Source organism: Colletotrichum paranaense (assembly GCF_030867605.1).
Source record: "Colletotrichum paranaense strain IMI 384185 chromosome Unknown Scaffold_6.1, whole genome shotgun sequence".
NCBI classification, from domain to species: Eukaryota; Fungi; Ascomycota; class Sordariomycetes; order Glomerellales; family Glomerellaceae; genus Colletotrichum; species Colletotrichum paranaense.
In genome coordinates, this window is record NW_026848964.1 from 2,602,229 (window position 1) to 2,625,475 (window position 23,247).

General features: G+C 54.1%; 9 protein-coding genes across 9 annotated transcripts; 5 read left to right on the forward strand and 4 right to left on the reverse strand.

Moving 5' to 3' along the window:
- Positions 1-1,421: 1,421 nt before the first annotated feature.
- Positions 1,422-2,164, forward strand: CPAR01_08533 (ubiquitin-conjugating enzyme; the record flags this gene model as incomplete). The annotated part of the gene is made up of 2 exons (XM_060492801.1): positions 1,422-1,571; positions 1,637-2,164. The coding sequence occupies 2 exons, from the start codon at positions 1,422-1,424 to the stop codon at positions 2,162-2,164; spliced, it is 678 nt and encodes a 225-aa protein (XP_060349171.1).
- Positions 2,165-3,628: 1,464 nt separating this feature from the next.
- On the forward strand, positions 3,629-6,688 carry CPAR01_08534 (ubiquitin interaction domain-containing protein; the record flags this gene model as incomplete). The annotated part of the gene is made up of 7 exons (XM_060492802.1): positions 3,629-3,727; positions 3,800-3,856; positions 3,910-3,985; positions 4,047-4,178; positions 4,263-5,582; positions 5,638-5,894; positions 5,954-6,688. The coding sequence occupies 7 exons, from the start codon at positions 3,629-3,631 to the stop codon at positions 6,686-6,688; spliced, it is 2,676 nt and encodes an 891-aa protein (XP_060349172.1).
- Positions 6,689-8,062: 1,374 nt separating this feature from the next.
- Positions 8,063-9,424, forward strand: CPAR01_08535 (psi1; the record flags this gene model as incomplete). The annotated part of the gene is made up of 3 exons (XM_060492803.1): positions 8,063-8,142; positions 8,309-9,065; positions 9,131-9,424. The coding sequence occupies 3 exons, from the start codon at positions 8,063-8,065 to the stop codon at positions 9,422-9,424; spliced, it is 1,131 nt and encodes a 376-aa protein (XP_060349173.1).
- Positions 9,425-11,598: 2,174 nt separating this feature from the next.
- Positions 11,599-12,412, forward strand: CPAR01_08536 (haloacid dehalogenase-like hydrolase; the record flags this gene model as incomplete). Its single annotated transcript, XM_060492804.1, has 2 exons — positions 11,599-11,607; positions 11,684-12,412. The coding sequence occupies 2 exons, from the start codon at positions 11,599-11,601 to the stop codon at positions 12,410-12,412; spliced, it is 738 nt and encodes a 245-aa protein (XP_060349174.1).
- Positions 12,413-12,655: 243 nt separating this feature from the next.
- On the reverse strand, positions 12,656-14,331 carry CPAR01_08537 (initiator tRNA phosphoribosyl transferase; the record flags this gene model as incomplete). The annotated part of the gene is made up of 3 exons (XM_060492805.1): positions 12,656-13,758; positions 13,826-13,860; positions 13,979-14,331. The coding sequence occupies 3 exons, from the start codon at positions 14,329-14,331 to the stop codon at positions 12,656-12,658; spliced, it is 1,491 nt and encodes a 496-aa protein (XP_060349175.1).
- Positions 14,332-16,719: 2,388 nt separating this feature from the next.
- CPAR01_08538 (uncharacterized protein) lies at positions 16,720-16,995 on the reverse strand (the record flags this gene model as incomplete). The annotated part of the gene is made up of 1 exon (XM_060492806.1): positions 16,720-16,995. The coding sequence occupies one exon, from the start codon at positions 16,993-16,995 to the stop codon at positions 16,720-16,722; it is 276 nt and encodes a 91-aa protein (XP_060349176.1).
- Positions 16,996-17,414: 419 nt separating this feature from the next.
- Positions 17,415-18,459, forward strand: CPAR01_08539 (uncharacterized protein; the record flags this gene model as incomplete). The annotated part of the gene is made up of 3 exons (XM_060492807.1): positions 17,415-17,579; positions 17,653-17,873; positions 17,937-18,459. 3 exons carry the CDS (start codon positions 17,415-17,417, stop codon positions 18,457-18,459), a joined length of 909 nt encoding a protein of 302 aa, XP_060349177.1.
- A 569-nt stretch (positions 18,460-19,028) lies between these two features.
- On the reverse strand, positions 19,029-19,831 carry CPAR01_08540 (ribosome biogenesis protein Nop16; the record flags this gene model as incomplete). Its single annotated transcript, XM_060492808.1, has 2 exons — positions 19,029-19,596; positions 19,719-19,831. The coding sequence occupies 2 exons, from the start codon at positions 19,829-19,831 to the stop codon at positions 19,029-19,031; spliced, it is 681 nt and encodes a 226-aa protein (XP_060349178.1).
- A 1,566-nt stretch (positions 19,832-21,397) lies between these two features.
- On the reverse strand, positions 21,398-22,767 carry CPAR01_08541 (oxidoreductase family protein; the record flags this gene model as incomplete). The annotated part of the gene is made up of 3 exons (XM_060492809.1): positions 21,398-22,461; positions 22,527-22,689; positions 22,744-22,767. The coding sequence occupies 3 exons, from the start codon at positions 22,765-22,767 to the stop codon at positions 21,398-21,400; spliced, it is 1,251 nt and encodes a 416-aa protein (XP_060349179.1).
- Between the last annotated feature and the right edge of the window lie 480 nt (positions 22,768-23,247).

Sequence of the window (23,247 nt, forward strand, 5' to 3'; positions counted from 1 at the left end):
GGAGCGTTCGATCAGTTGATTTCCAACTCGTACGGATACTTTGATGGCATATTATAGGGGATGGATACTATGATGGACCTCATATTATTTGCAACTTTTATCCGTATTAGTGTCCTTAGTCATCTTGGGCAGTCTTTGGAAACAGTAGCCAAGGTAGATGGGATACTCGAGGGAATCATGCGGTGTAAGTGCTGTGCTGGTACCTGATGTGGTGACAGGCTGAAATGCACAGACAACAAAGAGAAACCTGGCAGTGCCTGTGAGGTGCATGGCGAGTCCGAACCACCACCCCTTTGCAGTGTCAGAGTGTGTTGTTGGCTTGGAGTTGAAGACTGGAGGTGGCGGAGGCGAGGTCGAGTAAACATACACAAAGATGACACAGCAATACTGATGGCAGAGCAGACAAAAGATTTTCCATTGCGAAAGGTTTGTTGGTGGCGGTATATTTGGCTGGCTGACTGATGCTTGCACTGGTGAAGTGACCTTTACATTGTTGTGCGAATACTTCGCAAGGTCCTCGCATGTCCAAGGACAATAAGACAAGGGCCAGAAGCAGAGGCACCCGACAGCGGCAGACAAGGAGTACTTACTCCGCAAGGTAGGGTGCTGGTACTGCTAGGGCCAAGGACAGACGACGGCTCTGAAGCTGGCCACGGATCCGAGACACTGCGTGACCTCCTTGAGGAGTCTAGCCATCTCGGGTGGTCCCTGGTCCCATGGTATCCCAAATCGTCCAGGCAGGGCAGTTTCCGGTCTACTAACCTTGCGGAGTACCTCATGGCAGGGAACCTTGATAAATCGCAAAGGGACCACCTCAGACTCTGGCTGGAATTGCTGCTTTCTAAATTTGAGACTATTTCTTTGCATCGCGACTTCCCGTTGTTCAGCTTTGTCCCTGGATGCCCTCTTCTTTTTCTCTCACATCGCACACAGCATAAAATCTCTCTCCCTGGACCAGGCCTTTACCGCCGCTCCATTCCCCGTCTCATACTCTTACACACCCGAATCCCACCACCCACCAAATAGCCCCAGGTCTTCATACGTACGGGTCGGTCCTCCCGTCTCCCTTTATCTTATCGCCTGCCGCCCACTCCGAGTCAGGTCGGTGGTTTATCGAGTCATCCCCTTTCGCCCCTCCATACCCTCCATCCCACCTCATCGTCGCTTCCTTTCTCTGGTCACACGCCTCTTGTGAGAACTTGCGGTGCGCCTTCTTCACTGTCTGCCCACACGAGTGCCCTCCTTTTTCTACTGCTGCTCGTGCACACAATTGCATACTTGCATCGTATCAAATTCCGATATCTTCTTCCCTGCGACAAATCGATTTCATCGCTCCAACTTCATCCCACTCCCTCACGACTAAGTGGTTCTTTCCCGCATACTAATCACCGCCACCTCACCGTTACAAATACTCCAACATCATGGCGCAGAAGCGATTGATGAGTGAATATCAAACCCTGCAGAAGGAGAAATGGGTTCACATTGATGTCGACGAGCGGAATGTGTTGAACTGGAAGCTTGGCCTCATGGTCGTCAACCCTGACAGCGCCTTCAACGGAGGCTACCTCAAGGTTTGTTTGATCTTCCCTCCCCCAAATACACTGTAAAAGCACACGGCTCACTGAATTTTTCTTAGGCCGAAATGACGTTTCCTCGAGACTACCCATACCAGCCTCCCACCTTCCGCTTCCTCAACAAGAATATCTGCCACCCAAACATCTACACCGACGGCAAGCTCTGCATCTCCATCCTCCACACTCCCGGCGAAGACGAGCAGTCTGGCGAACAGGCCTGCGAGCGTTGGTCTCCCCTGCAGGGCGTCGAGTCGGTCTTGCGTTCTGTCCTGCTCCTTCTGGACGACCCTGAAATCAACTCTCCCGCCAACGTCGACGCAAGCGTTCTCTACCGTGACAACCGCGCCGAGTACCAGAAGAGAGCGCAAGATACGGTCGCGAAGTCCAAGAAGGACATTCCCGAGGGTGTGGTCTTCCCCACATCTGCTGATCTGGAGCCTGTGCCTCAGAAGCCCATCGACGACGACGCCTTCTGGAACGAGACGGACGACGAGGGCGACTTTGATTTGGGCGGCAGCGATAGCGACTTCGACATGGATGAGTACAACGAGGACGATGAAGACGAGGATGCGGACGACGATAAGCCTTGACTCCAACCCTCGAACATGGGAATCGACTCAGCACACACTTTTCTGCTCCAACTTGAACCTGCGACACCAAGAAATGCAAACACTTCCCGGCGGGCACTCTGACTTGGCGGCGGCGGCTGCGTTTGCGGTGGTCTCCTTTTCCATCTCTCACATTTCTTACATCTTTCTTCCTCTACACGCATGATAATGCATAGCGACGGCCCCGGGCGTTTTACCGGCTGTCAGCACGGCCTGCTTAGGCTAACACGGCGTCTTGGTTTCTTTTACGGGTTTGGCATCATTCAATGTCTGAGGAGGGCTTCTGGGAAGGGCTTCCACACAAGGATACGGGAGTTCATATTTGGCTCTGCAAAAGCAGAGAAATCAGAAGGGGGCGGGATTCAGTAGTTTGGTGGCTGATTGGCAAACCAAGCAGCCAGAACAGCGTATGAGATACCGCACTTAGACCAATCAATGATTTTACAACTGAGCAACTGCAGAGTGCGCCACTGTGGGAAAATTTAGCAAAGCTCGATTATCTGAGAAAGTATACCGTACCTTTTGCGGGTAATCAGCAGGCTTTCCCTGACGTTCTCGGCCAGTCTATCGCACCTTTACGTACCTACTCCGATCACTTTCCATATGCCGCTTGTCGGTACAACATTCGCGACGACTGGGCCGGCAGTGGCCGTAAACGTGCACGCCGTTCCGATCCTTCAGCGCCGTAAGGGGCTTAAAGTGTAAATTTGCCCCGCTGACACCATCAGCATCCATGAAGGTTTTCAATGACCTTGTCTTACCTAACTTTCTACGAAGTAGATGGGTAACATCAGGAAGAGAGACCTATTGCCGACTATTCTCCTTTCTCTAAGTAGTTGAGCCTAGAGCTCGATTTACATGTTTGCTTAATTGTGTCCCAAAGGCTAGGTGCCTATGAGGGTAAAGAGTGATGGTGATGGCAGATGGTGGGGAAGTGTCTTTGTGCCGCTGCTACCTTGGGACGCACTGTCCACCAGAGCAATCGGCAGGACAGACAGCTCATGGGGCCTTCTCAGCACAGGTCTACGTACTTGCATCCGATGCCACTTCCACGTCCCTTAGGTACCATACCGAACGTGAGGTGTCCTGACCCCATCTGACGACAAGACGAACGGAGTGGAATTGCGAGTCCGCTGGCACTGCTTTCTCCCGTACTGTTACTGAGTGCTGCCTTTCGACCTTTCTTCCGCACCCTTACGGGCAGCATCACGCCTAGACCGGGTCGCCTCTACAGCACGTCGGGTCCTTTCCGTTTGGCACTACCCACACCTCCGAGCCTCTCTCTGGCAAAGCTACATGCGCCAGGTCACCTACGACTCCAGCCCGTCTTTCTCGATAGCCATGCGCAACTACCCTCGACCCTTCCACCACCGTCGCTTTTAATCGAACCATTCGCAACGAATCGATTCGACAACAATATTCTTGTCTGAGGGGTGGCTCTACAACATGGCGCCTGAACCCACGCCTGAGGATGTGGACAACTTCCTTGAGTTCTCGGGCCTTGACCCCGCCAGAGACCGTAATATCGTCATTACGGCACTCAAGGTGAGATGACGGCGGCTGTTGGACAAGCGCGATGCTCGTCCTGCTGCACAGAAGGGCTGACGTGGAGTACAGAGCAACAGCAATCGGGATGAGCTTGCGTCAGAGGTCTTGATAGATGGAGTCGACGTGGTATGTCGTGCCCTGGTCAAAGAGCGCTTCATCGCAGCTAACAGGGCTCCCAGTTCCGGAGGAAATACACATGGGACGACACAGCATTCGGAGCCAGTCGTGATGGGGAGCCGAACCACACGGGTATAGGTGTGTCTGGTCCTGCGCTCCAGCAGCTGGAGATATCGTGTTGCTGACTCTTGCTGGCCAGCTTTCAACATCGAGGCCCCCGACAATGCCGTCATACAAGGCGTTACGCCTCCACCCGACAACGGCTTCTACGGGCCTTCAGCAGGTGCTCCCTCACGACCTCCATCGAGAACAAACAACCGATCGCCGCTTGGTAGGATGATTGACTGGACGACCGGGGACCTTTCCGGTACTGCCTTCCCTGTTGTGTGGGGCTTTGGCTGACCATGGACATTAGGAGCTCCCAGTACTGCTGCGCAAGAAGAGGACGATTACAACAGGGCCATTCGAGACTCCCAGCGGGATGCAGACTACATACCTCAGGAAGCCGGCGTCACGGGCGGAAGCGCCGGCGCCCCGCACTTTGGACCTGCCAACAGGTCTGACTACGACTCGAATAGCTGGGCTATGGTGACGACGGCAACGAGCTCGTACCAAACGACAGTCGATGACGACCCCGCCCCTTCTGCGAGGAAGCGAGAAGATGACGCCCCGGCGTTTCTTGTGCAGAGAACCACGGCACGCACATCTAAGCACCATCTGGATTCCGTGTTGACAATTCTGCATGAGATTCCGCTTGCACGCAATATCTTACTGCAGGGTGGTGAACAAGCTGCCAGCTATGGCCACAACAGCGAATGGTGGAAAGGTCAACCGATTTACGCTCCTCACGTCCTGGCCGCCATGAACCAAGGCGACCTCCAGTGGGCTGACGACACGAAGCCGGACTTTCATGAGGAGATTCATCGTCTAATGGCTTTTTTGGACCTGACTGAGAGAAGCTACGGTTCTGTCGATTCCATGGCTGATCTGGTTCCCAAAACCAACTTCGCTACCGAGAGACAGTTCTTTGACACGCTCGTCGAGAAGACCGATGCCGATGTCATCAAACCCCTGACGCACCTAGCATGCCCCATGTCTACAGATACCTTGGAGAGGACTCAGGACCCACACAGATTTGCGTTTTTGAACTTTGAGTTGACGAAGAGTCAATATGAAAAGACGACGTCTCTGTACGAAGCTTGGAACTGGATCGTGTGGCACGATGTCATGACGTGGCTGGAGCTCAATGCGGATACCGGAATGGTTGTTCTCGACGACATGGGCGAGGTCATGACAGTTGTTATCGATGGCGATGGCACGCCCGATAAGCTTGACATTCCCGAAGTGTGGTATCCAGAGCGCTATCTAGAGAGCCGGAAGGAAGAGGCAAAGGTCTGCCAGGAACACCTTGCGTGGGTGCATAGAATGCTCTACGAGGCCGAATCCAAGGAGTTCGAGCTCACTAAGTGGATTGATCCGAAGACCGACAAGGTCCACAACAAAGAGGAAATGCTGGAGAAGACAATCAAGGAGTATGAGGGCCACGTCAACTATCTGGACGGCCTGGGACGGTTCAGAGAGCTGCGAAAGTCAGACGACGATGAGCAAGGTACCCTTCGTCTAGAAGACGTGCCGTGTGTCTTGTCTGAAGGCGAGGAGGAGCTTTTCAAGAGCTCGCAAAAGGTGCTCCAGAGATGCAAGTGGCAGCTTGCTCAAGTCAGAGAAAAGCAACAGAGTACGTCGAGCTCAATGTTTACCACATGTTTATCGGCCACTAATAATGGAAGCAGAACTCAAGTGGGAACGTGAGAGGCTTGAGGAAAGGAAGCAGTATCTCAACACTATACTGACTGACCCCGACAAGCCAGGCTTGAGCAAGCCGTTCACTGGCAAGAAGTACCTCTTGAGGGGAATAGCAACGCAGCAAAACGTGACATATGTCTGCAAGCGAGCCGAGCCGACCCTCATTGACATTGATGAGACGCCGACTTTAGTAGATCAGTGGTGGCGGCTGTCTTATAGTGCGAAACAATACGCAAAGGCCGAGGTACGCGAAGCTGCAGCGTGTTTCTCTTCGGGACTGACTTGGATGCTGATTTATTACAGAAATACACCTTCCAACAGGTGGTTGACGCAATCTATTTTGAGACTAAGAACCCGTTGCTCGTGTATGCCACAGAAGACGCAATCAATACGCCTGCGTCACCGCTTTCAGACGCCCTATTACGGTTCGCAAAGGCTGAGAACAAGATTTTCAGGCAAGAATTGAACCAGGAAACCACGGAGGAAGTGGCCAACTTGAGAAACACAAACATGTCGCCAATTTCGCCGTCCAAGAGGAAATACCGGTCAGGCAGCGTCGATTCTATGGCAACCAACCGAGCTTCATTGGGCAACAGCGATACAAACTCGCGCGCTGGGGACTTTGAGACGGATCCATTCGGCGACGGAGACGGCACCATGGACACGGAAATGACCGATCTGTCGACCAGGCAAAGTACTACAGAGACACAAAACTCGAGTCTAGCCCAGGTCATGTACTCTAGTGAGACGCAAGATAAGGCACGAGGAGGTTACGACATCAACGGGCCAGGCATGGGACAGGACGGCCTTTCGACCAGTGCTCCCACGGACGACGTCACAGAGATTAGTCGTACAGTGACGCCAGACGTAGACGTGGAAGAGCCAGCCAAGGGGCCCGAGATGCAGGAACGGAGCGGAAGCGGGGCCGGATCGCCATTCATGGCTAGACACTCGATTTATGGAACGGCACACGACCCCAGAGACGAGCAAAAGACGATAAAAATGATGGATATGGAGATTCCCGATGAGCATCAGTAGCTTGGGCACTAGAGAGCATCACAGGGGGGAAGGTTTGGTCTACACAGTGAGACTTGCAAAGGCATAACGATACAGGCAAAGCCTTGAGAGGTATGCAAAGCAGCAAGCATCTTTTGCTTCTCGGAGGCTCTGTAGCACAGCACAGCGCAACACGGCATTGACATGGTATGATGATGATGTATGCAATAGGCGATGAGATTATCAATCATTGGATACCCCATTGGCTCGGTTTATTTGATGCAAGCATGCGTACCTACCTACTTTGTACCTCATTCATCAATGATCAATATTGTCATTGACGTAGGTGCCTTATCTTGTACTGCGTATGTCGGATAACTACGTAGAAGGTTCTCGAAGCTTCTCATTCAACTAGGAGAATTGAGAGACGCTACAGGGATGTAGTGGCTTGAAGCGGCGCTCGAGCCACGACATGAGCCTGACTCCGCTATTCCCGCACGGCAAGAGACCCCGCCATTTTCGTCATTGTCCATTTGCTACTGCTTCCCTGCTGCCCAAAGAGCTCCCTGGCTGATGATACTCGTCTGGAATGAAGGATATCATGAGCATAAGTACCTATCACAGGACCCCGTTTACTAAAAGACTGGATAAGTACTACCTAGATGTAGAGGATTGTATGGATACTTTTGTGATCAGACAACCTCGAGACCAAGGGCCTGACTGGACGAGCCCCATCCAGCCTTTCTGCGCTCTTCCATCGAGGCAGTTCGAGTGAGATCACCCGATTCGACGCCCCGCCAGGTTTTGGGTCGCAAAGTCACACGGGGACGGGGGTAAAGGTGGTCGAGGCTCCCCCTCCTTCCTTCCTGCTCCCGCCAATCCCGTCCTCTTAGGCTCTCCCTTCCCACCCCCCTGCTCTTTGGGGCTGGGCTCCTCTCGAGAGAGACGGGCACCGAACCTTCCACAATCACGCCCTGTTTCTTCCATTGAAGACGGCCGGGGGTGCTTTTCTACCACTAGACGCTCTGGGCTCTCCTCGGTGACCCAGTCTTTCTTGGCTTTTTACCTTGCGCAGTAAGGACCAACTTTACCTTACGTAGAGGTACATATCACGCACCGAGACCCAGACAGTCGGCTGCATCATCCAACCATTCTCTCCAATTCTTCTTTTCTTTAAAAAAAACCACCAACCTTTTTTTTTTCTTTTGCAGTTCACTACCTACACGCACGTCGATTGACTGCGCAAGCAAAGCAACATTCAAGGATTCAGACATAAAGTCACCCCAAGTGACACACGAAAGACACAACATCAGCGAAGACAAGTGACAGTTTCGCTGCGATATCCACACTACTTTTACCCCTCCGTTTAATTGACTGGTCGACTTTTACACAACAATCACACGACAGTCTTGAACAATGGTGAAAGAAACTAAGCTGTACGATCAGCTAGGCGTCAAGCCCACGGCGACGCAAGATGAAATCAAAAAGGGTTATCGGTAAGTCACAATAGCCTTCCCTGAAACTTGTTTTTTGTCCTTTCGCCCTTTCTGCCCCTCACTTCTCTCTTACCCGTCGTTGCCCAACGGCGTGGCCCAATCGCCCTCTTTGCCTCCACACACGGCCATATCAGACCGTAGTATGCTAACCATCTCACGTACATAGGAAATCCGCACTAAAGTGGCACCCCGACAAGAACAAGGATAACCCAGACGCCGCCGAGAAGTTCAAAGAGTGCTCCCAGGCCTACGAGATCCTTTCCGATCCCGAGAAGCGCAAGACGTACGATGACTACGGTCTCGAGTTCCTGCTCCGCGGAGGCGGCGCCCCTCCTCCAGATGCCGGTGGCGCCAACCCCTTCGCTGGGGGCGGCATGCCCGGTGGCTTCGACTTTGGAGGAGGAGGCATGCCGGGCGGCGGCGGCGCACGCACGTTCCGCTTCAGCACAGGAGGGGGCGGCAACGGGTTCAACTTCAGCTCGGCGGATGACGTTTTTGCCGAGTTTATGCGCTCTGGTGCTGGCGGTATGGGCGGTGGCGGCGGCGGCGGCGCGGGCGGCATGGACGACTTTTCCGACATCTTTTCGACGTTTGGCGGTGCCGGCGGCCCGCGGGGTAGCAGATCATCGCGCATGCGTAGCAGCGGATTCGGCGACTCTCGGGGGGCGAGGGAGGCGACGCCCGAGGTCACCACGGTGGAGCGGCCTCTCCCACTCACATTGGAGGAGCTGTTTCGTGGCGTGACGAAGAAGATGAAGATTAAGCGCAAGACTTTTGACGACACGGGCAAGAGGACGACGACTGATACGGTTCTCGAGGTGCCCATCAAGCCTGGCCTGAAGAAGGGAAGCAAGATCAAGTTCAAGGGCGTTGGCGACCAGGAAGAAGGCGGCCAGCAGGACCTACACTTTATTCTGGAAGAGGTACGTTAACAACCACATTCCCGATGCGAAAACTAGAGATATGGCAGTACTAACGAAGATTACAGAAAGCTCACCCGCTATTCGTGCGCGAAGATAACGACCTGGTTCACACTGTCGAGTTGGACCTAAAGGAGGCCCTCACGGGCTGGAAGCGGACGGTGACGACGATCGACGGCAAGCAGCTGAACCTCGATAAGAACGGCCCCACACAGCCCGGCAGCTCCGATCGGTACCCTGGCCTGGGCATGCCCATTTCCAAGAAGCCTGGAACGAGGGGCGACTTTGTCATCAAGTACAATGTCAAGTTCCCCACGAGCTTAACACCGGCGCAGAAGCAGCAGTTGAAGGAGATTCTGTAAAGGGAACTCAGGAGTGAGGGATGGAGGGGCTTGCGGAGACGTTGCTAAGGCGACGCGAGTTTGCGCCGGGGGTGTTTGCACCGTAAACAAGATGATCCTTTGGTTTGGCTGGCCGGTATGCTCATCATGAATAGGAGTTTGGGGCGTGGTTGGGTTTTCTACTTTTACAAGGCCAAGGGTTGGCCTTTTCCTTTTTGCCCCTCTACGAGCATTGCGCATTTCATGAGCAGGCAACACGAGCTGAGTTGCTGGTGGAGAGGTGATGCCTGCGCAGAGGTACTTAGATATGAAATAATTTAAGCTTAAGACTATATTGACACGTACTCAAGTGTCGTTGTGATATTTGTGACTACAGCCTGAATGCTGGCACCAGCAAGTGACTTTTCGTTTAGTTGATGAGCTGTGACGACCGCCACAATCGTAATGGGGAAGAGCTGTCGTGGTAGAGGGGGAGAACGGCGGACACGATGGCGCGAGAAGCCAATGTCCAGGATTTAATATTGAGCTCTGAACATTGATCCTATTCAACATCTTGCAATAGATATCACCATGTTCTCTTCAGGTAGTCGGCATATTGTGACCAGGCTTCAATGACGACATTACCACGACTAGACGGCTCACTCGCGCATCTCGGGACCGAGAGGTGTCCAGCCCTCCCGTCGTCCCGATTTTGTTGTGCTGGAATTTCCCATGTTCATCCCGGCGCAGGCCGAGCGAGCTGTATCCTTGCGGCTAGTGGAGTTTGCCTCGGGACCTACCGTCCACTTAGTTACACATCTAATAGATCTTGTGTAAGGTAAGATAAGCATACGAAAAATTGGATACAACAGGTGAGGTTGTTTTGTTTATTTCCCGTTCCTGGAGTGCAGTTATATTGGACCGATCCCCTCTTCTATCGTATGTCTTCAAAAGTAAGTGGTATTCTCAGTCTGTAATTCGGAAGCTTTCTCAATCTTATCACGATATTTAGAACGGAGAAAGAAAGGACCTCGGTGGGAAGCCTACTGAGTACGAATGCGCCTCGTCTCCCGTCGATAGTGGTCAATCACTCTACGTTGATCTGTATGCTATACTGATACACTCATCTACGCGGCTATGCAAGACGGAATATTTCGCGCAAGGTAAGGTTGTAATGAAGATTCTCACAGGCCCGTCTCCCCGAGTTCCCCGACCCTACGCTCGGCAGAACTCTGTTTCGCAAGCTGGGCGCGGCGGGTTCGGGAGTCGGGATGATGGAGGGCGGATGGTTTGTGCGGGGGTTTGGAACGATGGGCTGATCGCGATGAAGTCTCGGCTTCCACTACTCCAACTACGACTATTGGTGTTCAAAGAATGCAGGATTCCTCTCATATCAAAGCAAGTAAATGGCGCATCAAGCGAGATTCGGCGGTTGGGGTTCCGGAGTTTCGCCGCGGTGTTCTTCATGAGCTTTATGTACATTGGCCATGTGGTGGTGCATGTATGTATGTGTATGTATTTAAGTACTCGACCCCGCGGTAATGACGACACTTCACATGCGGGAAATGGGTGGACGACGGGATGGGGACGCCCGTGGGTTTTGGAGGGGGAGGGGTAAAAGCGTTGGTGGGGCCCCTCGTTCTACAGTAGGTAGCCAGCCTAGGTAGGCCCAGAGAGCCATCGATGCAAGTGCTGCCGGGTATTGTGAGGCCATTTTCCCGTCAGAGCTGGTTGAGGTCCAACTTACTTACCGTACTTTGCGTGTTATTTTCCGCGGCTCTCATTGGACTCGTTGGGACGACGAAAATGAAAAGCCGGCTTGGAGGAAGAGGGGAGGGGGTTAAGGAAGCGGGCGCGGGAGAAAGACGGAAGGAAAAGAGAGACCTTTTTGGTTTCCTGGGAGACAGATGCGTTCGATACCTGAATAGAGGGCCTATTCTACCCTGATTCACTACGTAGTTCATTTCCTCGCCCTCCCCTCCTCCATTCCGAGGTTCCCAGTTCTTCAAGTTCCCAGCTGCAACCAAGGTTTCTTTCTCAATTGGTCTCGGATAATAAGCTTCGTCTACCTTATAGATAGCTTGCTTACTCCCCCTCCTCCCCTCCAGACTCAGCTCTCAGCTCCCAGCTTCGTTGAACCCCGCTCTTCACGAGGCAAGCTCTCCACCTCAAACCCGGAATAGCATCCGACGAGTCTTTTGTAAATAACCGCCAACATGCCTCAAGTACGTCACGATGAGAACCCAAGTCGACCGAGTACGACCCAGCTCGAACTGACATGAACTAACCACCACCACGCAGATCACGACCCTCCTCTTCGACTGCGACAACACCCTCGTCCTCTCCGAGGAACTCGCCTTCGAGGCCTGCGCCGACCTCATCAACGAGATCTGCGCCTCCCGCAACATCGAGCAGCGCTTCACGGGCGAATCCCTCATCAAGGAGTTCGTCGGCCAAAACTTCCGCGGCATGCTCCTCGGCCTCGCCAAGTCCCACAACTTTGAGCTCCAACCCGACGAGCTCGAAAAGTACGTCACCCGCGAAGAGGACGCCGTCATCGCCAAGCTCAAAGCCGCACTCAAACCCTGCCCGGGCGTCGACGACCAGCTCGAGGCGCTGCAAAAGGCCGGCAAGCATACCCTGTCCGTCGTCTCCTCGTCCGCCAAGCGCCGCGTCTGGGCGTCCGTCGTGAAAGTCGGGCAGGACAAGTACTTCCCCGAGGACGTCGTCTTCAGCGCCGCCACGTCGCTTCCCAAGCCCACCAGCAAGCCCGACCCGGCCATCTACCTGCACGCCATGAAGACGCTCGGCAAGAAGCCCGAAGAGTGCGTCGCCATCGAGGACTCCAAGAGCGGCACGCTCAGCGGCACGCGCGCGGGGATCAAGGTGATTGGGTACGTCGGCCCCTACGCCGCCGACAAGCAGGCGGAGATGGAGAAGGTGCTGCGCGATGCCGGGGCCGTGGTCGTCATGAAGGACTGGAGCGAGTTCCCCGACATGCTGGCCAAGATTGAGAGCGGGAGCGCCTGACTAGCCGGGGTTTCTATCCCGTCGCCTTCTCTGTGAGGTTGAGGCTGCGGCGATGTCGAGGGATCATGATGGCTTCCATCTCCCTACCAAACCCCTTATATTTTCTTCCCATTTCTGTTTAAGTGTTCAAATCGTTAGCCAGGACCGACAGCGTTCCAATTATTGGAAGCGCTTTGTCAAACTAGCCCACTCAGGAGAGAGATGGAATCCAGGTAGACTCAAGACAAGTGAAAAGAGACCTTTTCATCTTCGGTGGTCCATGAGAAAGCTGTTGACACTCTGCAACGTAGCCCGGTTCGCATTGGCCTCTGGATATGCCGTCATGATTGTCCCCAGCTTTACCCGGATCATGTCCTTGTTGAAAAACGTCGTCGAGTCCGCCACGCGAAACTTGCCGTCCCGGTCGAAGCACCAGCAGTAAATGGCCAGCGCGACGCCAATAGATAGATCCTTGCCCGTCTCGCAGGCCACGAGGACGCTGCCACTGCTGCTGCTGTCGCCCTCGGCAGCGCCCTCTACTACATCACGATGCGAGTCGAGGTACCCCGCGACAAAGGCGCAGATATCCGGCAGCGCCTGCCGGAGGTTGCGACTCGCGACCTTGTGCTTCCCGAGGCCGACTTGCATGTACGTCGGAGATTTCACCCACGCGTCCCGCGGCGTGACGTCCTGTGTTAGCACGACTCTGCACGCACCCGCGGACACAGCATCCGTACCACCACTGCTGTCTTCCTCATCGTCCAGGGGTAAAGGACAGACGTAGATCCGCGGCGCAACTCGCTTCGGCTGCACCCCTCTCGGCGCATTCCTCTTGTCCTTCGCGACGAGACGAACAACCAGTTCCGGGAGATCGGCCTCGGGACACGAGAGCAGCGCCGCGGCGTTCTCCCAAAAGACTTCGGCTGTCAGACCGAGGGCCCAGTTCTCCGTGTCGTCGCCGGCGCCTTGGATGTACCCGGCCTCGCTCATTTCCGTACCGGCGACGCGGCGCGAGGAGGTGCAGCAGATGATGGGGTGGTAATCTTCGAAAACCACGTTCTTCGCAGACTCGTCATCATCGCCCGCAGACGCGGATAACGACGGAAGCTGCGTCTCTTGCGTGACCCAAAATGGCCGCAGGGGCTTGGAGACGTGCGCACGGAGAGCCGCGAGATCGAGGTCGAGGCTCTTGAGGGAAGCGAGGAAGGACGGGAGGAGGGCAGCGATTTGGGCGTGTTCCGAGGCCGAGACGACGTTGGGCGGGGTGAAGAGGCGGAGCTCGCGCGCCGGGTCGAGGTCTGGGAAGAGGGCTGCGTTAAGGACGGCGCACCAGATTGGAATGGTTTTGCTTAGGGCGTCTGGCATTCCTGGGAGTCGTGTTAGTCTTGAGCTTCGTGGATGTGCTGATGTATGAGTCTGATGATGTGGACTTACTCTTGCCTCTGCGGGTTGAATCTACAATGATGCATCTAGATTCTCAGTCAGCTCTGCTCTTATCAGAAGCAGTTTATATCGAAAGCCTCTTCCTCTTATGAACGCACTCATGCCACCATCATCGAAGTTCAAAAACACCACCATAAAACTCACCCATCATGCTTCCCAACAAGCTCAAGCAAATGCAAATTCAACCTGCGCGTACTAAACTTCCAGGCATTCGTATGCCCATCCGTACTCTTAAAGTACGCGCTTGCCCGCTTGTCCGCAGGTCGAATATACCAGCTCCCGCAGCGCTCGTTCGCCACAAGCGGACGACCGAAACTGGCCGCGACATCCTGCACAAAGTCGGCGTCCTGCGTGATAGAGCGAAGTCGGTTCGCGATGGAGAGGTTAGAGCGCTTGAGGTCCGTGAGGATGTGGGAAAAGTTGTGGTTCGCCGTCGTGGGGAAGATGAGGTCTGAGAGGGCGGGTGCTGCGGCGGCGGGGTGTGTGTTTTGCGCCATGTTTCCCGGTTGAAGCTTTGGAGGGGTAGGGAGCTCCAGGATAGAACAGGGGTGTGTCTGGATTGAAGCTATCTCATCCAAGATGAAATTGAGTGAGGTTGGAGGGGGTTGTACAAGATTGGCACTGTCTAGGGCTCGAAATGAGGCACGTCTCGGTCGTGAAATTTCCAATGTGGACGACCCTACTTTGCACTGTGCTTGCGCTTGAATATGGCGCGAAAACAGTGTCACTCGATACTGTATGGATGCGAGGCGACTCATTCATCGCATTTCATTTGGATAACACCGATTATAAGATTGTGAGGTCATGTTTCAAGGCACTCATTCTGCAGGTTTAGCAGATGAAAGTTTGATGAGTTGATGCCAAGGGTTGAATGAGATTCAATGGGATCAGAGACATCGGAGATATTGTTAAGAGACATTGAATGAGGCTTCATTCTCATGTCCGTGCTGAATTCCAGGTGCATTCAGCCGCAAGCTAGGGATCGCTGGCATGCCTCACTCAGATGTCGTCCCAAGATGATCAAAGTTCTGTGCTGCTGCTGCCGCCACCACCGCCGCCGGCGGGCTCTCTCGGGCCGGACTTGAGAGTCGGTAACGCCGACGAGTTGAAGACGGAGAAGATGATGGAAACACCGGAATGTCGAGGATATCTCCCCGCCTTTTTTTTTTTTTTTCGTCGTAAAGATGCGCCGATAGATGGTATATTGGCAACACGCAAGCAAGCGTGGCTATGTTGGGTACAGCCAAGATGGGCGACGTAACTGTCGCTCGCTTCCTCGCTCGCTTGCTTGCTGCGCGGGTGAGATGCTTTCTCTGTACCCCAGCAATAGCTTGTGCCCATACTGCGGCCGTGGGTGGATGGGGACCCGTCTTTACATAGCGTCGGGCGGCGAAGACTTACGCCATTATATCCACCCTACGGATACATCAGTGACTCTATTTTCCTGGCGCAAGGGCATCTGGTGCGCTCTTCCCGCTGTGCTGCTCTGGTGATCAGACCAACAGCTCTCTTGATGTGGGAGAGTAACGGACAGAGAGATTCGTCTAGCTGGAGACGGACTCGGGGTTCCCGCCTGTCAAGATCAAGGTCTTCGTTGTGGAATAGACTACATTTCCATGGGCTCTCAAGGTTCCGAGGCTCTTGAGGCCCTCTCTTCTCTCGTCTCGTACGAGAGACAACAGTTGCCCTGTGACCAAACAATGCAAGGCCGATTGAACCTTGAGAGTCGCAATCCCGGCGTACGGAGCAAACGGTAGGGAGGGAAGCGCTGGGCGGCTCAGCCGTTGTGCGCGTGGACCACCCGGAATGCGGCGGCAGCGGGCTCGTGTTAGCTTCCTCATCTTGCTAGGTTCTCCGAAGATTGAAGACGGCTGAGGTGTCAGTCAGTGTCAATTGTCAGTGTCGCGCGCAATTCTGTGGCGGCTCCGCTGCGATGACAGTACCCAGTCCGTTCGCAAAAAGACGATATTCTCCAGAAGCTCTAACGGGCGGTTATCTTGTATCGTCTCGTCTGCCGTGGGTTGCCGTCCAAGGAATAGAGGTCCATTATCGTCTGCAGGTTGTCATCATTGATGATCGCCGTCCGGCCATTTCTCCCCCTGCTGCCGCGCATCACCCCAGACAACCGTGACAACCGGACGTTTTAGCATGCAGCAAAAAAGCAGCAGCAAAGCAACCGCGAAGCAACGACCAATCCAACGCCAGACAACGTCAGACGAATATCAGGGCTCGCTGGCTTCGGTAGGAGAAACAACGGCGCGTCAGCCATTGGCTTGCGCCGGTCGACGGTTGAGAAATACGAAAAGGCACCATACCATTGAACTGGTGCGTGGCTTCCTCCCCTTGGTAGGCTCTCTGTACCTTGAACGTCGTCCCTTTGGCTAGCATGCGGCGACACCAAGTACATGGACACATGGTGAACAATAGGGCCACAGGGCAAAGGGGACAGAAAAGGTAAAAAAAGAGACGGGTTCGAACTATTCGCTCGGGGAGGCGTGGCGTGCAGGGATCTATTGCTCAGCTGGTCGCACTTGAGGGACGATAATTCGCTGCCTGGGCCGCAGTGGCGCAGTGTAAACCCAGCGGTTGAGTGGCTTGGTTCAACCCAAGTTTCCGCAGTCTGCCTCATCCCAACCCGTGTGCCTGTGTGGAATCCATCCGTTCATGGAGTGTCCTTGGATCATGGGCCGTGAGTTCGCATTGGTGTCCGTCCCATTGCGCGTAGAGGTTCCGCAGCATCGGGGCTGCAAAATGACCGTAGGAGGGATCCTGGTTGAAGCCTCAAGGTTAGTATCAAGACGAGAAGATGATTACACTGCAGTGCAATGTGGAATGATTACATACCTCAAGGTACCTTGCCTCAACTCACAGCAAACTTCGAATTGCTAAGGTAAGGCAAGGCAGGGAAGGCAAAGACCAAAGATGACGGGAGCTTCAGGCGCGGCTTGGACCCACCCCTCTGCCAGGCGTCCACTCCACCGCCCACTGCCACAGTAAGGGTAAGAGGGAACGAGTCGTTGCCCACTGAATCCACGTCTCGTCACTGCCGCAATTCGAGGCCAGCTGGGGCTGTTTCGTTTTAAAGACAAGAAAAGGCAGACGCGTCCCCCAAAAGCCACTTTGCTCCTTCTGTTTCTGATTTCCCGTCTATTACCTCCCATCTTCCTCACACTCACCTCACCTCACTCACATACCTCAAAGCTTTCTCTCACGGATAGTTTCCAGTGTTTTTGACAATCAGCGAACAGCATCTCACCTCGCCCTCGACACTCGTTCCCACAACCCGAACAACCCAAGCCAGCGAGCTACCTATCTTACATCATTACGGCGGGTTCCCTTATCGATTGGCCCCCCAAAACCCCCCGTCCACTGGTTCCGATCCCTGGGTTGTCTCGCCAAACCCCGTTGCCGAGCCGGATTGAGTTTGATCTTTATTTAGAAGGGGAAAAAAGGCCAGGGGAGCAACAGTCGCATAGCTGACAACCTCCTCTCATCCAACATCCCCCTTTCGATCACAAACGTAGGGAAACCCTACTAGATCACCAACAAACCCGACATATTCGACGACTCGACGACAAACATGCTCGGAAACCTCGACTTTGACCCGGAATACGTCCCCGGCGTCAAGCTCGGTCTGCACATCTTCCAGTTCATTCTGTCCTTCGCCATTTGGGCATTGGAAATTGCAGTGTTTAGAGCCGATAACGCAAAAATCGTCGGCAACAATGGCTGGACTTTTGGAGTGGTAAGGCAACCTGACAGGAAAATGAGTCCTGTATTTTGGCAAGGTATGCAAATCGCTGACAGTCGCATCGCAGTGCTTCCTTTCGCTACCAGCGTGGATCTACCTGATTATGGCGCCGCGGTGGCCGAGAACGAGAAAACTGGCCAACCCCTACGCTATGGCCATCGTAGATGCATGCTTCTGCATCATCTGGCTTTCTGCCTTCGCAAGTCAGGCCGCCTACAACACGGCCAACCAGTGCGGTGACGGCTGCAAGCTCAGCAAGGCCATTGTCGGCTTGGGTGTTTTCGTGTGGTAAGTCATCAGAGAATGTGGATCGCAGCTATTCAGGCAATGATGCTAACAGCACTTTGGCAGCCTTCTCTTCGGAGGCAGCACCTTTGTCAGTCTGTACACTCTGAAGTACTACCAGTTCCACGGCAAGCTCCCCGGCTACGACAAGGAGAAGCTCGGCGGAGACAACATCGACCCCGACAAGGCCGCCTTCTCCATGGCACCCCACGACGAGGAGGCGTACGCCCCCGTCCAGATGGATGACCACAACGACGACAACACAACGCTCTACGGCGGCAACGCCACCGGCAACCACGGATACGCCAACAACAGCTACAACAGTCGCTACGGCGCCGGCAGCTCGGCCTACGGCGAGGATGACGACCCGAACCGCTACGGATCCCTCCCCTCGCGCCAGAACGGTGCCATGTTCGACAGCGAGACCGAGTATCACTCTCAAACTCATCCCCAGAGGCCCACCTCCACCAGCCCCGCGGCGGCGGTACAACCATACTCCGCCCCTGAGCCGTATGGCGCAGCGCCTGCTTACGACGACGACCGGCCGGCGCAGTTCCCTTCTGCGCCCTACGATCGCACGATGCATTAAGATGAATATCCTATTCTTTCAATGGGGTAGTATTCCAGTGTGAAGGATTTGTGATGGCAGGGCCACAGCCCGAGCAAAACCTAGGCCGGTTTTGGGTTGACGAAGGCGGACGGACTGTGCTGTCCAGTGTTCACATAGATGGGCTTGGATTTTTATTTTCCGGATTACGGGGTGTTGTTGGCGTCCCATTTGTAACAAAGGTAATCGCAAAGATACCAGGCATGAAGCTCTCTCTAGGTAGACATCAAATTTGATGACATGACGATTAAAAGTCAATGATGAAAAATGATCAGCTTGCTTTCGTAGTGAACATGTGGAATATTGTGTTTTATGCCAAAAAAATTTGATCTGAAAACGCCATAACTCCTCAAAGGGGGAACACGACAGTATTTCCTCTATGGCCAGGCTCTTACCACCGACCAACATGTAATATGAACGACTCCTTTTGGAACTTTTTCTTTCCTTCCATGCCCTCCCTCTCTGTAAATGCTTTCTTCCCCTCCCCTCTACTTCCTTCCTTCCATTTTCCCCCCTTCTCATCTACACTGCGTCTCCTCTCCCGGAAAGATTTACGCCTTGCCAGTAAACCTCTTCACCCGGCGCGTGATATCGCCCTTCGTTTGCTGCATGGGGTTCAACTTGCGATCCCGCACCATGGCATCGTAATCGTCGCCGTGCTTGGCAATCAACCTCTCGAGCCATTCTTTCTCCTGCTGGCTAATGTGTCGCGGCTTCTTGATCTCGGGGAGGGCGGCTTCCTTTTCGAGGAGGCGGATGACTTCGGGTCTGCTCTCGTCGTCGATGCCACCCCATTCTTCTTCGTTCTCCTCTTCGTCGTCGGATCCTTCTTCGAGGGCGTTCAGGGGGTCGTTGAGGGGGTTGGGACGCTTATTGGCGCTGGCGTAGTGGATCTTGATGATTTTGCCGTCGGCGTCGCGCTCGACGCGGGCTTCTTCAAAGACGGCTTCTTCGGTTGTGGAGATGGCGAAGGGGTCGCGCTTTGCGGCGGTGGAGGAGGAGGCGGTCTTTTCTTGCTCGAGTTGGGCGAGTGTCTTTTCTGTGCCGCCTGTTGCTGATTTGAGGCGGGCTGTGAGGCCTAGGCGGCGGTAGTTTTGGGTGAGGGTTTCCTTCTTGTTCCTGGACGACAATGGGTGGTCAGCACAAATTGTGTTTCTCTCTCGGGGGTGGGATCTGGACGTAGAGGTGCGGGCAGTTCAAAGGGGCGACGAGTGTGTGTGTGTGTGCGTGTGTCTGCGTACCAGTTCTTTGCGATGATGTCGTTGCCGAGAGGGTTGAGGAGCTTCTTGGGCCTGTTTGTCTTGACTTTGGCGCGGCCGGAGCGGCGCTTCTTCTTTTGGAGGACGGAACCCATTGTGAGCCGATTGTCTTTTTTTTCGGAGAAGGTGAAGGAGGTGGTGGGATGCGGGATCACGAGTGCCTTGGGTAAGGTAGAATTAACGAGGTACGAGGTGGCCGGGCGCAAAGCAGTTTGGCTAGAGGTTGCTCAAGTTGCCGCTTCTCGAATTTTTTGTTAATCTTATCTTATCGGGGGAGGGGCCGCTTGGCTCGTATCGGGCTTAGCGTGGTTCGACGTGCGGGTGCTGATACGTACACCGAGATTCACCGACATCTGACCGAGATTCGTCTTTCTCACCTGAATGTGATGCCTTTAGTTCCGTGCCGTACTTGAGGTATTCAAGTTCCTTGGAGTCTCTTTTTTTCCGTAGAAATTAACTTTATTATAAATTACGACAGATTCAAGGCGTTCTGGGTAGGTTTTTTGAGAGGAGGGTGAGGTCGAGTCCTCCTTATGGATGGCTTTAATCGAACCTTCTCGCGGATATCGCCTGAGAAGCTTCAGGACTCTCTCCATGCTAAAACCTTCTCTATCATCGTATCAACATTTTTTGAGTGTTTATTTCTTTCAAACCATAGCCGTTCGTTGTGACACACTGTTTACAAGCAGTAAAGGAAACGCCGATATCTTTACAATCTGTGTTCCAGCGTTCTTGCCTCTCACGCAGCTGTCGATACCTTAAAGTAGGCAGGTAGGTGCCTTGCGCGTGGCACATCCCATCTGCACCTTCATGTATATTCGCCCTGAAAATCACAACACACCACAGATGAAGCCCATATAGGCCCCCTCAGTACCATTCTCGTCACCAGCAACAGCAGGCGCTCCTCTAGGCCGGGGGGTCAGGTCAAACTGGACTGGGTGGTGGAGTGGTTCGTTGTCAACAATTGAAATCTACGCCAACCAGCCTACTCGACAACAGGCTAAGCGCATACGAGAGTACCCGAGTTCTAATTCCAGCATAAGCACTAGATATTCCGAGTTCCCAGCCACCGGGGGGGGGGGGGGGTGAACTCTTTTTTGGCTTCTCTTGTATCGGTTCGACCTATATTGTGGGGACCACGGCCCAGCACAGGGTTGGAGGATGAAGATCGCGGTTGCGAAAGAGTGATTGGCCCTTCGGCTAGATAGACAGACGTGCGCGGCAAGCTGTGATGATTCATCCCACGTCACCCATGGAGGAATCGACTCAGATTTGTGATGTTGTTATTCATTATCAGTTCTGGCTCTTGAAGCTGGAAAATGTTTTCTCAGAAGCGATTGACTATTTGAGATGGTCACTTGGCGCTTTTCATTGGCTGGTGTCCAACTGATAGGTCAAGCTCGTAAGGGCGGATGAGAACTTCCTGTGGTGATGGATCGCACACTTTCTTGTGTGAACTTACACTGAGGTTCAAATCTCTGGACATCCCATTTTCACGATCGATAAAACTCTGGCTTAAAATCACATCGCAATCAAAGCGTAATCTCATTCATGTCATGATTTGATTTCATTCAGCGTAAAATAGCAGATGGTATATAAGCCCTTTACATATCCACAGGTCATCCACACAAGGTCGTCATCCCTTCGACACACAAAACCCCTTACACCAGCTTCCAGACACCGTCGTTGACCTCAATCTTGATCTCACGGTTCTCGTCGATACTTTTCCTGCCAGCGTGGAGGATAGCCGTGGTGGCGATGGTGTTCTTGAGGGTAGGCAGACCCTTGGCATCGAGATCCTTGGGCTTGAGCTGGCCAGAGTTGACCTGCCGGCAGCCGTCGACGAACTTCTCGAGCGAGATATAGCCGTAGCCCGTCTGGCCGTTGAAGTTTCCGTCCTCATCGGGCGCGTAGCGCATGTAAAAGGGGTTGTACCACATGAGCTGGCCCGCCGAGTCGTCGGCGACGTCGTAGCCGCGCTTGGCCTGGTCGACGCGGATCTCGCCGTTGGCGGCGAGGTAGTGGAAGTACTGGTTCGAATGGACGCCCGCGCGCTGGGGCGCGGTCCAGCTGGCGGTGTAGACGCCCGTGGCCTTTTTGGATGGGTCGCCCTTCTTCTCCCAGTGGACGAGGACGGAGATTGTGTCCTCGGTGGCCGGGTCGCAGCCGAGGTCGGTGGCGATGCCCTTTGACGCTGAGGCGGAGACCTTGACGGGGACGAAGCCTTGCTGGGTGACCATGGAGTCGCAAATGTCGACGTGGTGGCTGTTAAGGTAGTAAGAGATGTCCGAGTCGACGCCGGCCCAGGCCTTGAAGGTCTCGAGCTGGGACTTGGGCTGGGACATGTAGCTGTAAAAGTAGTTGAAGTCGCCGAGCTTCTGGGCCTTGAAGCGGGCGTCTGAGTAGGCCGGGTCGAAGCGCTTGTGGTGCTCGATGAAGACGTATACGCCCTTCTTGTCGGCGGCCTCGATGAGGGCCTGGTGGTGCTCCAGGTCCTTGACGGCGGGCTTGGTCAGGAGCACGTGGATACCGCGCTCGATGGCGTAGAGGGCGATGGGGTAGTGGGTGGTGTCGGGGGTAAAGATGGTGATGGCGTCGCCGGCCTTGAGGGCGTCGATGGCCGTCTTGTAGGAGTCGGGGTCCTTCTTGTCGTTGGCGGGGTATGAGTCGAAGGAGGTGTCCAGGCCGTTGTAAGCCTGGGTGATGTTCTTGTGGAGATGCTCCCCTTCACGCACAGGTCAGCATTATCACTTTGACTATATTGGCTCGGGATAGCGGTGTTTTGCGTACTAATGGCGGGGAACTTTGTGCCGTTGACGCCAACCATGCCCAGCTGGTTGACCTTGCCTCTTCTCCTCAGGTCGAAGAGAGTCAGGCCGACGACGCCCACCTTCTTGTCCGAACCAGAGGCACCGCCACCGACGAAGCCGGTGGTGTACTCTCCGGTACCAACCTGGTGATGAGATTAGCACGTGGAACTGAGCCGGATGATTCTGAATTGGCTTACCATCAAGACGTTGAGAGGCTCCATTTTGGTCGCGTCTTTTCTTTCAATGGTTTTGGAAATGATACAGGTGAGGGGAGAGGAGAGTTTGGGAGGGAATGGAGAAGAGGAACTTCACGAGCTAGGACAGACGGCGAAAGTTACGGTCTATATAATAGAGGGGTGGGAACGTGTCAATGGGCAAAGTAGCACAAGTAGCTCGGGCGAGACGCAGCGAGAGACAGCACGGAACAAGAGCGGCAACGGATAACAATGGGCAGGCCAAGAATATTTTTCTCTCTCTAAGGATGAAGCTCGCCGTGGCATGGCGACCAAGGAGAAGCTCCCGTCTCGTCTCCGTCACGTCTCGTAGCTACTCCACGACAAAGCTGGGCCCGGAAAAATTGAGGGGCAGAGGAGGGGGGAAGACAATTGGAGGGATTTATCAGCCCCGCACTCCGCCGTGCGTCAGCTCCCCCAGCCCAGACGCTCGACTTATCCGCTCAGATAGTCTGATGGAGACAATTA